Genomic DNA, 17,362 nt, shown 5'->3' on the forward strand with positions numbered 1-17,362 from the left:
ACTTTGTTTAATGTTCAGCTCCTTGCCCGACCATAAACTGTTACAAGCAGTAAAATCTAAAAGCACAAAAGAAAAGAGATATAGAGTGATCTATGCAGACTTATACAGCACATGATCTCATATGCATTTGTGAATGTTCTGCTCTTAAAATGGCTTCAGTGCCAAATGATTAAAGCATGAAGAGCTTTTATGTCCTTCAGTGAAAAAGCAATCAGTGTACACACTGCAATGTAAAAAAAAGAAGAGGAACAAATGTTTTAAATTAAACATGAATCTACCCCACATTAGAGCTGAGGTGAGAAGAGACAACACAATGGAAGTGAAGTGAGAACGAGAATGGCAAATCCTGACCAAGAGAGACAAACCATCAGCTAAAGGAAAACAAATCACACTATAAGGTGAAAAGGAGATAAAACTGACTGTCAACTTGTATCACAATGGTACAGTCTTGATCCAGGGGTCAGAACTCAGCCTTGATGAATTCCAGGAGAATTTCATGAACTTTAAAATGGAGGTTCAGAAGATAAAGAAAGGTCCTGAGGTGAAGAGAAGTGTATAGTCTTACATCTTAGCAGCCACAAACACTGACCTCAGCTTGAGCACCCCTGTAGCACACAGAAACCCTGTTTCTCCTGCATCTCCAAAGATCATGGCCTTGAGAGACAATTTCACTGAGCTGGAGCAGGACTATTTCCCGTTTAAAAAGGAAAGCTCCAAAACCAGACCAGCCACCTCAGCTTACAACTTCAACATCTCTGCTTTGCTGTCAGACAGCTGGAGGAGAACAACCAGATGAGCTGAGGAGGGTGAGAGAGGAACTGATCAAGAGAGATCAACACAGCAATATGCTAGAGATATAACTGAGAACTGAGGAGATGAGACAACAGCTACACACAAGCACTGAACGTATCACAACCACAGAACAACAGCAACAGTGTACCAGCACAGAAACACTCAACACCTCTCCTTCTGAACACAAGAACACATCATCCCATCCCCTGCAACCCTGCAGGTTTCTCGGGTCTATTAAGCTTCTCAGAACTCCAAGAGAAAATACATCAGCACCAGAAAGAGATATCCACAGACCACAAAATCATCTATCAGCAGAAACAGAGAAGAGAAGAGACAACACAACATTTGTCATCCTCTGTGACTCTAACGGCATCCACCTCAACCAGAGACAACTGTTTCAAGGGAGAAATGTGAGGAAATTCAGCTGTCCCACCTCTCACTCTGATTTAAAGCTGCTGAGAGAAGGTGAATTAGGCGCACCCTCACACATCATACTGCAAACTGGAACAAACGACCTCAGCACCAGGGGAGTGGGCATGGCCAAAGCTCTCATCAATGTGGTGAAAACAGCTAGAGGAATCTACCCCAGTGCCAGAGTCATCATCTCTACACTAAGTATTTGGGTATTTTATTTCACAGCAAATTTGCGTGATTTAGTTAGAATTCATGTTGACCCTTTAATAAAATGTTTTGCGAGCTATGTGAGCAGGTGAGCTTCATTACATTTATCGACGATTGGGAAAGTTTGTTATTAAATTGAACTGTATTCCAAAATTCAGCTACCTACTACAGTCACTCCCTATAGATGTCCCACTCTCTTATTTCAAGCAATTTGATCAAGAGATTTGGTTGAATTTTGGTTGAAGGTTCAGAGTTATGTGTGTGTTATGTGTGTTACGTTTTGGGCACTCAAAATTCATTTAGCCCCAGACTCTGTATTTTAGGCAATGGGCCGGTCATTAATATAGGGGATAAGTACATAAAAAAAATCAAGTACAAGCCAGTGTTATGATGGAAGTTGGCTTGAGTGCCCTCATTTCAAGAGTGGCACACAGAGATGGGCAGGGTAGCGGTATTTGAGGAGATGTCATGTAGAAGGCTATGCAGCCTGGATTTCTTTAATAAAAAAATGGGGCAGTTATTTGGCCTTTTTGGGGTCTCTCATGAGAGACAATGGAGAGGGATGTGTAATTTTGAATGTGTGCAACCTTTTTGTTTTGGAAGTGTGTGTGTGTGTGTGTGTGTGTGTGTGTGTGTGTGTGTGTGTGTGTGTGTGTGTGTGTGTGCGTGTATTTATCACTTTGTGGGGACCAAATGTCCCCATAAGGATAGTAAAACCGAAATTTTTGACCTTGTGGGGACATTTTGTCGGTCCCCATGAGGAAAACAGCTTATAAATCATACTAAATTATGTTTTTTGAAAATGTAAAAATGCAGAAAGTTTTCTGTGAGGGTTAGGTTTAGGGGTAGGGTTACGTTTAGGGGATAGAATATAAAGTTTGTACAGTATAAAAACCATTATGTCTATGGAAAGTCCCCATAAAACATGGAAACACAACATGTGTGTGTGTGTGTGTGTGTGTGTGTGTGTGTGTGTGTGTGTGTGCGTGCGTTTTCTGCTGATTTGAGTGTTATTGTCAATTTAGGGTTTGACCACTGGAGTGCTTGGGGGGGTCATATAATGTGATTCCACATTTTCTGTTATGTCTGTTTGGCTTGTTGTATGGAATCAATAAAAATGGTTAATAACAAAAGGAGAGGAGATGAAAGATGACGAGGGGAAATAAGACGTGACGAGGAGAGGAGGAGAGAAAATAGAGGAGAGTAGAGGACAGTAGAGCAGAGAGAAGACAGAGAGGGGATGTAGGGCCCTCGCAAAATGTAGCCAGGGCAAACTGGCAAACGTGTGAGATGTGTCCTGAGCAGGAGTCAGAGCACTTGGAATGTCAGCAAGAAATTAGAGATTCATCAAAAGAACTTGATGAGCATGTTGATATAATTCCTGATCTATCCATTCAAAATGAAAGGAGCAATTGATTTGAATCCAGTCTTGTGTGGATCAGATGCTCTAAATCTACTTAGGTCTCTGAACTCTGTGACTGATCTGTGTATATATAAAATCAAGCTTTTGACACTTAGGACAAGTGAGGGACTTGCACACAACTATTACAAAAGGTGCAAACACTCATTGAGGCTCAAGAAGACAACACACTACTATATGTACACTATACCTAATGTAATGTAGAGTCTGAAGAGCAGTACTAAATAAAACATATTTATCGCTTATATTTGTATAAATTATGCAAACTTATCTTCTCAATTTGATATCCTGTTTATTAAACCTTCGATTAATGGGTTATCAGCTGTCTTCCTTTTCTTTGGCTGACTATCTTGTTTCTGAACAGCAATCTAAATCAAGCAATTCTGTGATATGGTGACTAAACACAGCCCTGCACGTGCTTGCATTGTACACAAAGTGTGAGGATTAACTGTCATAAGAAGTCATATCACTAAAAAAAGATTTTTGCAGCTGGACAGGAATATGTTGCTTTAAATCAAGTCAAGAATTTAAATGGGTTTATCATTCGAGATTTTTCTGATAGAGCAATTTATTGCAAAAACAACATCCAAGAACACAATGCCACAGTTTGAACTTTATAATATTTCACCACATAACACAAACAAATCTTTTTCAATTTTCCTAATGAATGTTAAGGGTTTACACTGTCATTTCCTAGATTTAACAGCTTCAATCCAATCCAATCCGATAATTATAGCTGTAACGGAGACATGGCTGCCTGCAAACATATCAACTGAATCCACTTGCATTGAAGATAACCACTTTCACAGTGCTCCACGTTGTTTTGCATACAGTACAGAACATGATGAATTGAAAACACACAATGTCTACATTAATGGCAAACCAAGGCTATGTTCAGTGTTTCAAAGAACCTACCACTGAAAATGAAACATTGATCATGTGTACAAAAAAATGACTAAATATAGTATATCTAAATATACTACCATTGCACAAGTTGTGCCAGTATATTTCAGTATACATGAAGCAATTCATTGTGCATTATTACAAACATAACCATGTTTCTATAACATATAAAATTGTGTAACTGAATACAGCATCTGCCTCGTAATTGCTATGTTGGTGTAATCAGGAATGGCCCATTGGTAACCATTCAAAATATTAAAGTGATCAGACCAAGCATGACCAAGTTATACCGTCTTCCTTTTGGACAAAGCTTAAGAATGTCAGCGAGAAGTTGTCTGGCTTGACGAGATCTATACATGTACAGAGTTGTACCGAGAGACTGTAGCTGGAAAAAAGTTTCTACAGAGCATCCCAAAAACGCATATAAAAACTTTTGACCAGCCCTAATGGTTAAGAACTTCGAAGTGTGTGCCAAATGTCATGTAAATTTAAGCATTCCAAGTCCCTCAAAACACACCTTATAAAGAAAGGAATAATAACATTCAATGTGTTGCCATGCCAACATTATAAAAGATATCAATAAATCCTTAATAATTTTACATCACCGTTGTCCTGACATTATTGCAGCAATTCAGGTAAAAATGAGAGTGCTATTCTAAGTCTATAAAAAGTGTTACACTTCCTGCTGCCAGTTGGTGGCACTATGACTGTGCCCCACAATAGTCACATACATGTGATCAGCCCCAATACCAAATATAAATCTTAATTTTGATCTAAATCACACAATGCACGTCAAAGATATGAGCACTTCCTATTTCTCATTTTTCACCATAAATGTATCGCCTCACCATGGCAACACCGTTCGATATATAAAAAATCTGTTCGCAATTTAGTATCTTCAATGTCTTTGCATGATGTTTGCCACGTTTGGTGCCTGTCACATAAATCCCCTAGGAGGAGTGTTTCAAATTCCAGAGCATGCATTTTTCAAACAAACCAAAATGGCTGACTTCCTGTTAGGCGAAGATAATACAAATAAATGGGACATATGTCTGTCATGGTGAGAATGTTCTCACCAAAACTTGTGAATATCAGACAAACTCTGTGGCACCCACAGTGATAAACTCAAAATGTTAGGGGGCGCTATGGAGTCCAATGGCCACACCCAAGACAAATGACAAAAAATTATAACATTTTGCCAATCTTTGATGGGTGTGCCAAGTTTCAATAAAATGTAAAAAGCATTTATGAACTAGGGGGTGCTAGGGAACCAATGAGGCACATCTATGCTGAATTGCAATATCAAATCAAAAGATGTCCAAAGACAAATGTATGTATAAACTTTCAGAAGTTTTCAGCCATCGTAAGACCCTCAAAACGCAACGGGAAAATGTGAAAATCCCACATTCCATCCAACATGGCTGACTTCCTTTTGGGCGGAGTCCAATACAACCAAGTGACCTTTGTCTAACATGATGAGAGCAGTGACCTTGTGCACATATGAGCAACTTCATCCCAACCATTGCCTGCGTTTGGAGGCGCTGTAGATCTCCTCGACCACACCCAAGCCTAAACACTACATAACTTTTTGATATTATGCAGGTCTGATGTGTGTGCCAAATTTCTTGAGTTTTCAAGTATGATGAATGCCTTATAAACAGGTGAATGCGTTACAAATTAATAAAATTGTGAAAAAACATTCCAAAAACAATAGGGCTTTAGCACCTCTGGTGCTCGGGCCCTAACAAGGAGAAACAAGCAGAGGAGAGGAGAGTAGAAACAAGGAGACGAGAGGGAGGGGAAACAAGAAGTGATGAGGAGAGAAAATAGGGGAGAGTACAGGAAATGGCAGAAAAGAGAAGATACGGAGGAGAAACGTGCAAAGGAGAAACACGAAGTGACAAAGAGAGAAAAGAAAATAGGGAAGGAGAGGAGAGACGACAGAGGAGAGGAGAAACCAGACACAAGGAGAAAAGCAGAGGAGAGGATAGGCCTTATAAACCAGCCAATTCCCAGACATCTTTGTCCAAGGACAGAAAATGTATCACCCAACATCATAATAGATTTATGCACACACACTCACACATGTCTTTCCTAAAATGTGGTAAATTTGGATGATCCAGATCATAAATGCAGACTAATCTTGATCTCCTTTCATTCTGGCACACATTTGATTTGACAATCAAGCACAGATACACTAATGTAGCCCTTCCACTTAGCCTTTCAGTAATGGACATCAGTGCAAATGTGCTTTAAGTGAAGGGAGGAGCAGCCGTTACTCGTGTGTTGGCTCGATGGAGAAAGAGAGCAGAAGTACCTCCAGTGTGTGTGTGTGTGTGTGTGTGTGAAAGAAGCAGAAACAAACTGGTGTGTTTGTGTGTGTGTGTGTCCACCTGAGGTTGTGCATGATATGACAGACTGCAAATGCAGCATTATTTCAAACCCTATGGAGCAACACAGACAGACTGGTCAAGTCATTGCTCCAGGGCACAGAGGTGAGCGGCCAGGGGTTCAGGACAGGATGGGATGCTGATGTTTTAGCTGCTTTCAATGGAGTAAATGCAGTATCTCTAGAGTACTTCAATTGTTTATAAAATGTCCAGGCTTTATTACTTATTTTTGAGTCATTTGGATTCGCACATTCAGATTTTTATACTGCTTCTATAAAAAGGGTGTGAGCGTAGGAATTCTTATGCTGTTGGCATCCAAATTGTCACCAAGCAACCCTCATAACTGCCGTGGTTTAGTGCATAATAGAAATAATCAGTTATTTTCAACCTGATGTTTACGTTCAAACTATATGCTGGTAAATAATATAGACAATCATTTTATTTGGTCTACAGTGTATATAAAAGAATGGGTGTTATAATAATGAATCTACCTAGAAAAGAAACTCACCTCAAAACTAAAATGTATGTTGTTTATCCACCGAGAAAAGTAGTCCCACCTAAAAATGGACCAATTACATTGGTGATATTGGTACATTTATCTAGAAAAGTAGTCCACCTATAAATGTACCAATTGTACTGGTCACACAAGTTCATCCACCTAGAAATGTTGTCCCACTTGAAAAGAAAATTGACAATGGTTCAACCATCTACATGAGAACAGTAGCCATAAAGGACCATTAACACAGTTAGTCATGCAAGTTCATCCACACAGAAAAGTAGTCACATTATAAAAGGGTCAAATATGTAGGATAGTCCCACCTCCCAAAGGATGAATTATCTTGTTTATGCCAATTCATCCACCTTGAAAAGTAGTGCCACTACAAAAGAACCATTTCCACTCGTTACATGGAGTGTAGAGAGTAGTCCCACCACCAAAAGGAAGACTGATGTCAGTTATGCCAGGTAATCTCCTGAAAATGTAGCCCCATCACAAAAGGATGATTTACATCAGTTAATCATTGGTTCATCCAACTAGTAAAGTAGTCTCACCTTTAAAAAGACCTCTTTTATTTGAAGAACTCATGTAAGTGCTAAAATGCGAGCTTGACATTTCTGAATGCTTGCCTGCTAGACTTCTATTAGAAGTACATTACTGTAAATACTTTTCCTGTTCATTTATCCACACTGAGGGATGAGTCAAAATTATTGTCTGTGGTAGCTGACAGCCTACATGCAGAACAAGGGCGTTAGGCTGAAAATAACCAGGAATATTCCACTAAGTTGGTTTAGTGTGAAATAGAATCACGTTAAGGGCTGCTCACCCTTGGGACCTGTCTGCAGTCCTACAGCTGGATGTCACCTCACTTTTACAGGTAGAAGCAGGTATAAAATCTTGGATCAAATGACTAATTACATTATCAGGGGCCAGCTGTGGAATTGCATTGGCAGACACACACACGCACAACTGCACCAAACCCACAAACACACAACACACACACTTGTGGCTCAGTGGATGCTGGACAAATTTATCACTTTCATATGAAAGTGGTGTGGGGGAGCAAACCCAGGGAGGCTCAAATGATCTCCAAAAGATGGATTCCTCCCAGGGGAGTAATGAAGCGCAGAATGACTGATGCTCCCTCCCAAGGGTGCAGAGCTAGCAGTGCCGCCCAGGGACGCTTAAACGATCACTGCACCATCTCCATCTGGCCCAGGGCTACTTAATCGAGTGAGGAGTAACTTATGTTCCTCAGTGGGGAATTAGACCAGGAGAGGTTAAACGCTTGGAGTTTTTGTGTCTCAAGGACTTCACATACGGGACAAATGAGCCAATCGAGCAAATACTGGAATACACAATAATACTCTCTCTTTCTTGGAGTCGTGTAGGTTAAAGATCACAGTTAACCTCAGTAACATATCTGAACCGTCATGAAAAACTGAATTACTAGTGTCTTCATGCAAGAAAACTTGGCTAATGTTTAAGTGGACAAAAATTATAAGAGAAAAAAATGAAATGCTACAAAAGTGTTGAATATGAACCTTTAGAACCCAAGAGGTGGTTACTCGGTAATCTTGCTAATACAGAAGACACACACACACACGCACTACACAGCCACATGCTGCTCTCTTTATTAAAAAAAACACACAAAGATGAATTCACCATTGTTTGAGAAGCTCTCAGTGATTGTGACTAAGAGATGTGTGTGTGTGCAAATCCTTTAAGGATTTCGGCTAAACACTGAATATCAGAACAGCTGTTGCTTTCTTTAATCTCTCTCTCTCTCTCTCTCTCTCTCTACACACACACACACATACACATATATACAAACACATAGACAATCATTCTATGGCTGATGACAGCTCAGACTGATGGCAGCTTAAAACAGCATCACTCATAAACTGTATTAATCTTCTTTAATGGCTGTGAAACATTACATGAAAATACATCAAACATTATTAAATCAATTTATTTGGAATGTTCCATCCGCCCTCATATGGTTTTGTACAGGTTTCCTGGTTGTGTTTATCATAAACCACTAAAAACAACATCAACTATTCCAATAAACACATGTGCGCTATTCTGAAACATCACATCAAAATTCATGAAACATTATTAAATCATTTTTTTATTGCTTATCCTACTCTGTTCTTTTAGGTTGTTTTTTGGTAAAAACAATAGATCACTTAACTCATATGCTGTTCTTAACTACAACAATACAACCAAACCACAAAATCTGAAACCGTGTAAAGCAAGCAATTATGCAGGATTTTTCAGGGGGAAAAAAATGAAATAAATAAAAATCAACAAACATAAAAATTTAAAATGCTTTAAAATCCAAAGGAGATGTCCAAGGGAAGTACCAAAGAAACATGTGAATGAACCATCAACTGAAACTTCAACCACAACTTAAGAAAAACACACAATAAACCAAACTACACTATGGTCAAACTACCGTAAACTAACACGCAAGCATGCACACGCAGGACTGACCTTGCACAGTTTCTGGTATCGTGGTGAGGATATCGCCATTCTCTGGAGCCGGTGCAAGAGGACCACCACTTTCTGCAGAGACGTCCGAACTACAGCCATCATCTTAACTCTGCCTGCACACGACTGCCAGCGTCTGAGAGCACACATAGTCTCCGCCACACACGCGCGCGCACTCACGCACACTCGCATATCCTCCACCACCAGCAGAGCAACTGTGACGAGACCTGCCAAACATGTCCCACACACACACACACACACACACACACAAGCTCACACGCACGCTGAAGCACGTCAGGAGCGCGACGTAATAAGCGCTGTCCTCTCCAGCGGTAAACAAGAGTCACAGAGAGAGAATTAATGCAAAATAGAGGAGAACGCCAATGAATCGAGGGAAGGACGGAAAGACTCTTTGGGGTGGGGGGTTCTCCAGTGTGCATTTCTCTCTCTTTCACCACCAAAAGCAATGCAAAAGAAAGAGAGAGAGAGAAATAGAGAGAGTGTATATATCCATCAAGGGAATGAGAGAGCGTGACACACTTACTGAAAGAGAGCGTGTCTCCTGAGATAGAGAGAGAGAAATAGAGCAGTGAAACAAATGACTCAAATGAGGAAGAAATGAAGATAACCTTAATGAAATTGAGTGGAAATAATTTACTCTCTCTTTCTCTCTCTGTCTGGCTGTCTGTCAGAAGGACCTATTAGCATCTCTTATTATCCATCAATATGATATCAAAGAACTAAGAAAGAGGCCAGGGAAAACAAGATTTCTCTCGAAATCAAATTGTCAATCTATCTATTGCCGAAAAAATAAAATGGTAATCTAAGGGGAAAGACTTTAATTTTATGTTAACTCTCTGTTTTGGAGAAAAATCAAAACAATCACTTTGTTCGGGTCAAAACTAACCGGGTGCAATAATAAACTCCCTTTGGATTTTGGATTGACATACTTGTTTTACACGGTGAACACAAGCTTTGTTTTAGTAGCATTTCATCTGGAAAGATTGACACCTATAGATATAAATAAACCCTTAATTTTTAGTGAAAAAGCTTAGAATTGGGAATACTTACACATTGTGTATGTTTGAAACAAATATAGAATTTTTAGATATTTTCATTTCTGAACATAAATGTCCATCCGGCAGATTAAATATTAGCAATATTCCCATAAGCTTGTATTGAAAATGTCCCTACCTAGGGATCACAATGTCATAGAGACTTGAAAATGGTCTATTTTCACATGGACCAGCAGGGAACCATCTAAAAACCATTTAGCAATGTTGTAACACATTCATTCATATTAAGTGTGAATTCATTCTCAAAACAATACATATTACGCTAGTATTGGACACTGAAAGCTGGCTGTAAATTGCATTTTATCTCAAAGGGATTTTTGTGTATATTTTCTAGTGATCATAGCGGTTGTAATTCAATAAATTACGACTGAGAAGAGCGTTAAAAAGGGAATACACAGATGAGTCAAAACATTAGAATCACCTCCCTAATATGCTGTTGGTCCTCCGTGTGCCACCAAAACCGAGGTGACCCGCCGAGACCCCTGAAGGTGTCGTGTGTTATCTGGCACTAAGACATTAGCAGCAGATCCTTCATGTCCTGTAAGTTGCGAGGTGGAGCTGCCATGGATCGGACTTGCTGGTAAAGCAAATCCCACTGAAACTCAATCGGATTGAGATATGGGGAATTTGGAGGCCAGGGCAACATCTTGAACTCTTCATCATGTTCCTCAAACGATTCCCGAACAATGTGTGCAGTGAAAGAGGCTATTGCCATCAGGGAATACCAATACCATGAAGGGGTTTACCTGGTCTACAATGATCTTTAGGTAGATGGCACGTGTCAAATTGACGTCCACATTAATGGCTGGACCTAGAGTTCCCCAGCAGAACATTGCCCAGGGCATCATAACCCCTCCACCAGCTTGTCGTCTTCCCACAGTACATCCTGGTGCCATCACTTCCCTAGGTAAACGGTGCACAAGTACATGTAAAAGAAACGGGACTCATCAGACCAGGCAACCTTGTTCCACTGTTCCAAGTTGCAGTTCCGATGCTCACGTGCCCATTACTGGCACTTTCTACGGTGGACAGGGGTCATAATGAGCACTCTGACTGGTCTGCAGTGGCCCCATACGCAGCAAGGTGTGATGCACTGTGTGTTGTGACACATTTCTCCCACAACCATCATTAACATTTTCTGTGACTAGTGCCAGATTAGACCTTCTGTCTGTTCAGACCAGACAGGATAGCCTTAGTTGCCCTCATGCATCGATGAGCCTTGGGCGCCCAACACCCTCTCACTGGTTTGTGGTTTGTCTCTCCTCGGACCACTGTATGTAGGTACTCACCACTGCTGAATGGGAGCACCCCACAAGCCTTGCCGTTTCAGCGATGCTCTGACCCAGTCGTCTGGCCATAAAATTTTGGCCCTTGTCAAAGTCTTTACTCCTGCCCATTTCTTCTGCATTAAAACACACTGACCACAACAACTGATTGTTCGCTTACCATCTAATCTACCCAGACCTTGACATGTGGCCTTGTTAGGAGATGATCAACATTATTCGCTTCACCTGTGAGTGGTCATATTTTTTGGGTCATCGGTGTATATCCAGATGCACAGTGTAGCATGAAGTGAATTTAAAGAGCCAATTGAGATGTCTGGATCACAGTGGAGTGATGCTGTACATCCTCAGAATTTGCATTCAGCACTAATTTTGCAGGCGTGTTTTTGCACCATTAACTGATTTGCATGATGCTGAAAAAAAATGTAGTGCAATCAGCTCTGTCGCAGTCTTCCACAAGATTACATGAAGTCTACTTTCATCTTTACTAAAAAAAACACACTCACACTGTCTTTGGAATGCTCGGAGTAGTTTAACATCAAAGTGAGAAATTGTTTTGACAAAGAAATAGAAGTTGAGAGGATTTTATTGAGAATGTGAAAAGCATTTTGTGAAGTGATTGTGACATCATGAAGACGTCAATAAAATGTCTCTCTCCTGGTATTGTAATTGACTTCAAACAAACACAGACATCAGGCGAGATAAAAGACAATTTCATGACATGCCATTCGCCGCTTATTGTCTGTGACAATTACAAACATGTTTGTGCGTAAATAAATAAACCTGAACGTGTCCTTGAAAAATAGGAGTGCTGAAAAATGGCATAATAGACCATAAAAATATAGCAAATAAATGCAATATGCGAAAGCTTGTTGAAAAACAAAATGACAGAAAATGAGTATGACAACACATTTTGTGTGATTGTAAGTGATTGTAAAGGATTTTGCTAGGCTCGATTTTGGCTGTGATAACGATTTCAATGCCTTCAAAACAGGCTTGTCCAATCAGAATCTAGAGTTGGAATTATCCATTTTATAATGGCCATTTTACAATGATTTCAAATGTGGCTCATCCATCTGTTTTATAAAAACAGACGCTGACACACATTTTACTTAAGTGTGCATAAGCATTGTGAGTATGTAGAGTCCTGATGTCCAGGTGAATCTTACAGTAGACAGATAAGATGAAATATTCCAAGCACAGTCATGATTAGAGAAGACAGCAGATAAAGAGCTCTAACTGTGAGGTATGAATCCGACAGGACAAACACAGCCAAGAAACAAAGATGTGATGAAGAGAGCCTCATTCTCAGCTGAAGAGATCTACACCTCGATTGCACGTATGCTGTGGTGTGGCTGATGGGGGAAACTAATGAGCAATGACGGGGAGATAATTGAATAATGCTCACACACACTTCAGTGCTTTTTTGTCCCAGATTAGAGTCAACCCCAGATGGCAAGCCCAAAGTCTGTTCACTGACCGACTGCTGCCTTATGCACACAAAGCTAACAAGAGCAGGCTAAAGAAATCACCAACTCCAATCTGATTGGCTGGCTTTATGCATCTTCCGTGCATCAGGTTCCACAGGTTTTAAATCTGTTCGTTGAGAAATAAATGTGTTTACAGTGTTTTCAGCTTATGCATTGAGCACTTAATAAGAATTTGTCACTGGCTTTGCCAGATTAGTGACATCTTTGAAAGATACTCTAGAGTATTGTTTGAGGCACTGAGTAGTAAATAAACAAGATATCATTCATCATTTTCTTCCCAAGGCTAACTGATTATTTTTCTGATGGCTTTTGAAGCTTTAAAGACAGACCTACCGTGAGCTCCGAGGTCAGTCGATGGTTTAAGCTTCTGCTGAATTCATCAGTCCACGTTATTTAAACAAAGCAACAATACAAAGTATTAAATGCTTAAGTACATAGTAGTTAAAGACACCTGATATAAAGTGGGTCCAAAATTTTTTAATAGCAGAATTCCTGGTGAACATGTACACTACCCATGATCCTTAAGAGAAAAGATGCACCAAACAAAGAATTGCAGCTAACAAAGTGCACTAAAAGAGCTCTGCAGTGACCGCCCACTAGCATGACATACTGTAAATGATGCAGTCAAGTCTGTCTCTCTACACTCTTCAACTACTTATATACAGTATTTGAATATATCTGAATATTTTGCAAAAAAAAAAATATATATATTGCTCCTTATATGCATTTAACCAAGTGCGACCCTGTGTCCACATGTGTGGACGTTGTATTTTGTCTTCTGATTTCAACCTATTTGAGTCTCTAGTTTTATTCAACATTCCATTTTTTTTAATTTTAGTGATTTATTGCAACATGGCACGCTGTTAAACACAATGACAACATATGTGGACAATAGGCTCAGTTCAGTAAAAAATATCACACTGAGAATTAATGGATGCATCCAAAAAATGGAAAATGTGGCTTTCAAAAGCTTTATATGGAGTTAGGATAAAAATAAGGTGAGACCAGTGCAGACAGACAGCACACTGAAGGTTAAGTCATTCACTAAATAGGGAGCATGTGAGCATCCTGTATCAAACCACACTTCATATCAAAAGTTCAGTTTCAGGCTGTAGATGATGTCTGGACTACTCAACATGTTTGCCAGACATGGTAAAAGGATAATCAGTACATAGATTCATAATTTACTATGTATAATATAATAATATATAGTATAACAATTAAATAATATCTGCTCATGTTTCATGAATGGGGCCCATTTCTACAATTCAATTGTGTTTTCTATGATGACCTTCACAAACAGACTCCATCATTATTTGTTTGCACTTTATTGTGGTATCAATCATTTCAGATAAACCCAACCTTAAACGTCAATTGGTCTTTTTACATGTCAATCAGACAATTACTTCCCATCTAAGTGGGCGGTACTTGGACAGAATTTGTTGCATAGTGGACCAGACTTCTCACGACAGTCAAAAGTCTTGCAATATTAGTCCCAAATGGACTCCTCAACATCGACACATCTAAAAACTCACTAAATCACACCGATAAACCCTTCTAAGAGTGCACATGTCAAAACACACGCACAAACAGAGTGTAAACTCAGCTCTTACCCCCAGCTGGCCTTTCAGTTCCTTGATGTGGGCGGAGTCCTGGGAGAGCCCCTCCCTCTGGGCAGCATCAGATAGCACATTGAGGGTTGTCTCTGCCTCTTGCAGCCACTTCAGGAACGACTCGAGTTCCCGGAGGGACACCTGCAGAGTCTTCAGGTCTGACTCCAAAGCCGTCTGGCGGTCCGACGCCCTAATAACCATGAAGCAGTAAAAACAGAGCGTTAAAGCTGTACACTCAGTGTGTGTCAGTTCAGTTATTTATCCATTTATCCAAACAACAGCAACCAGTAATTCACATGTAAATATTACAACGCTTTATGTCAGGAAGCATCTTTACAGCGGTGTGTGACAGCTGGAGGTACTAAACATTGTTTTCATGATTGCGTGTGTCAGAAGAAAGGGACGTTTATCTTTGACGATGACATGTACAAAGTTGCTGCAGATAGCATGCTGTTTTGGAACGCGTGTGAGTGATTAATGGAAATAGGCATTTTCTCTTTTGGCCAAGTGCCAGATTTCATGATTAGTTAAATAAACATGAGCATACAATGGGGGTCCAAATGTTTTAGATTCAGAGATTCGAAATACAATTTAAACCTAGATGAAAAAATAACTAAAAACATTGTCACTGGAAAACATTGAGGAGAAATATTTAAGGTTTTGCACTTTCTATGCACCTGTTATTGACACCATTCCACGAAGTGTTGAGTTTGTCCATGACCTCTTTGACCTTGCGTGTGTCATCGGCTGCATATTCCTGCAGCAGCTGATTGGACAGTTCGTTAAAGGAGGTCACACTCTCCTGTCCTCGACTGAGGTCCTGCAGGAAGACCTGCCAAACATACAAATCAGTAAATAACCAACATTCTTTAACAGCACAACTACTGCTCAACTATGACAATGCACATGGAGTCACAATAGAAACCAGGTTTATATGTGTCTGTGTTGCAGAGTGTAACCTAAACCCTAAAGAAGGTTTTTGAAGGTGTCAGGAATTCTGAATTGACTTGGAGAAGGTCATCAACAACAACAAGGCTAAAATCTTAGTCTAACAATATGTAATCTGATCCTAGGGTTAAAACTAAATGATGTGATCATTCATAACATATGTGCTTATGTATAAAACACCAGATCAATATATGTACAAACTGTAAGCCAGTGAAATTATGACTCTAGCATCACCTGCAGGTAAGTTTTAGCAGTGTATATCACCCAGTTAAACCCTTGGACTTGGAAAGTGGTCATATAACAGACACTTTTATCTAAATGCTGATTGACAAAAATTCTGTATTTGTGTCAGAATCAAAACTAGAGCTTGGACTTCCCGAACATACCTAAAAAGAGACCCCTCCACATTAGAACTTGTTTCTTGTATCTTATAGCAACAAAGGTCAAACTCAGGCCACTTCTTCACAAAAACATTTTCATTTGAAAACTTTAATTTGAATGCCCTTTTCCTACACTGAAAATTGAGACGTTATAATTTGAAAATCATGATGTTAGGAAACTGAAAATTGAGTTTTCAAACTCAAAAAGTATAAGTCTGGATGTGACCTGAGATTTAATACAGGTTGATGGTCTCACCTTGTTGTCATTGATCTGTTTGGTCAGCGGCTCTCGGCTCAGCTGCAGCAGTTTATGCAACTGCATGTCGTTTTGATCAATCAGAGCCTTCACCTTACGTCTCTGCTCCTCCCACTGATCGCTGTGGCCAATCATGCGATCCAGCTGCTGAAGTCGAGCCTCCACACCATGCTGTGTGCTGTCCCATTGGCTACGCACTTTCTCCTCTGCATACACAACATGAAACAAGGAATGATTGTCACTATCTTTCAGAACAGATGTTGATTAATACAGTTCTTGTGCTCCATGAGCTGCTGTTTACAATGCAAGATGCATTCTCAGTGTTGCCTCAGCTGTCTTCTTAGGTCAGTTTGGTCTCTTTCAGATCTACGTCATAGTGGAGCAACAGTTTGAAGAGAATCTTGCTGTGGAAGTTTAAGTTAGTTAAATTGTTCACATGTTTATTGCTACCTGAATAAGAACACATCAATAGTAAAGGTAACTATCACTCCTTGGGTTTTGAAATGTGTTACCACCAAAGTAACCCAAGACTGCACTTTAAGGACGTATGATTGCCGTTGGCCAAGCTGTCTTGTCTGTGTTTGCATATTTGCATTGAGTATTCTGTTATCCACAAAAACTAAGATTAAAGCTAAGATTATGATTAATAATAAAAGCATGATTAAAACAAAGAATAAGATTATGACAAAGACAAATATTAAGACTAAGATTAAGACAATGTAAAAATGCAGCTGCAAATGGCAATTATCGGGGTCTAAGCAAATTCTCTAAGGAGAATATGGCCAAATCTGAAAGAACAGATCAGTAAGGGGGAAAATAATTTCATAACTAGGTACTCTAGTTACTTTGTAGGTATACCATCTTCCATTTTGAGTTTTCAGGAAGACCTTTTTGTTTTGAAAATATTAGCCAATTAATTAGCCAGCAAATTCAATTTCCAATCTACACTGGCAGCCAAAAGTTAATGTACAGATTTTTGGTTTTGGAAGGAAATAGGTCCTTTAATTCACCAAAGTGGCATTCAACTGATCACAAAGTACAGTCAGGACATTACTGATGTAATAAACAGCACCATCACTATTTGAAAAAAGTAATTTTTTATCAAATCTAGACAGACCCCATTTCCAGCAGCCATCACTCCAACATCTTATCCTTGAGTAATCATGCTAATTGGGTACTAGAAAATCACTTGTCATTATAT

General features: G+C 39.6%; 1 protein-coding gene across 6 annotated transcripts in view; it reads right to left on the reverse strand.

The window, feature by feature from the left end:
• LOC127618368 (utrophin-like) overlaps positions 1-17,362 on the reverse strand; it is a 269,333-nt gene that overhangs the window by 133,379 nt on the left and 118,592 nt on the right. For 5 of the 6 annotated variants that reach the window (XM_052090759.1, XM_052090761.1, XM_052090757.1 and 2 more), the window contains 3 exons: positions 16,162-16,367; positions 15,255-15,409; positions 14,578-14,767 (listed from right to left, as the gene is read on the reverse strand). In XM_052090759.1, coding sequence (XP_051946719.1) covers positions 14,578-14,767; positions 15,255-15,409; positions 16,162-16,367 — 551 coding nt within the window. Of the gene's footprint in view, positions 1-9,118; positions 9,326-14,577; positions 14,768-15,254; positions 15,410-16,161; positions 16,368-17,362 lie in introns of those variants that run through there. The other variant, XM_052090762.1, reaches the window with a different exon arrangement.

Source organism: Xyrauchen texanus, chromosome 25 (assembly GCF_025860055.1).
Source record: "Xyrauchen texanus isolate HMW12.3.18 chromosome 25, RBS_HiC_50CHRs, whole genome shotgun sequence".
In the NCBI taxonomy this organism is placed as follows: Eukaryota; Metazoa; Chordata; class Actinopteri; order Cypriniformes; family Catostomidae; genus Xyrauchen; species Xyrauchen texanus.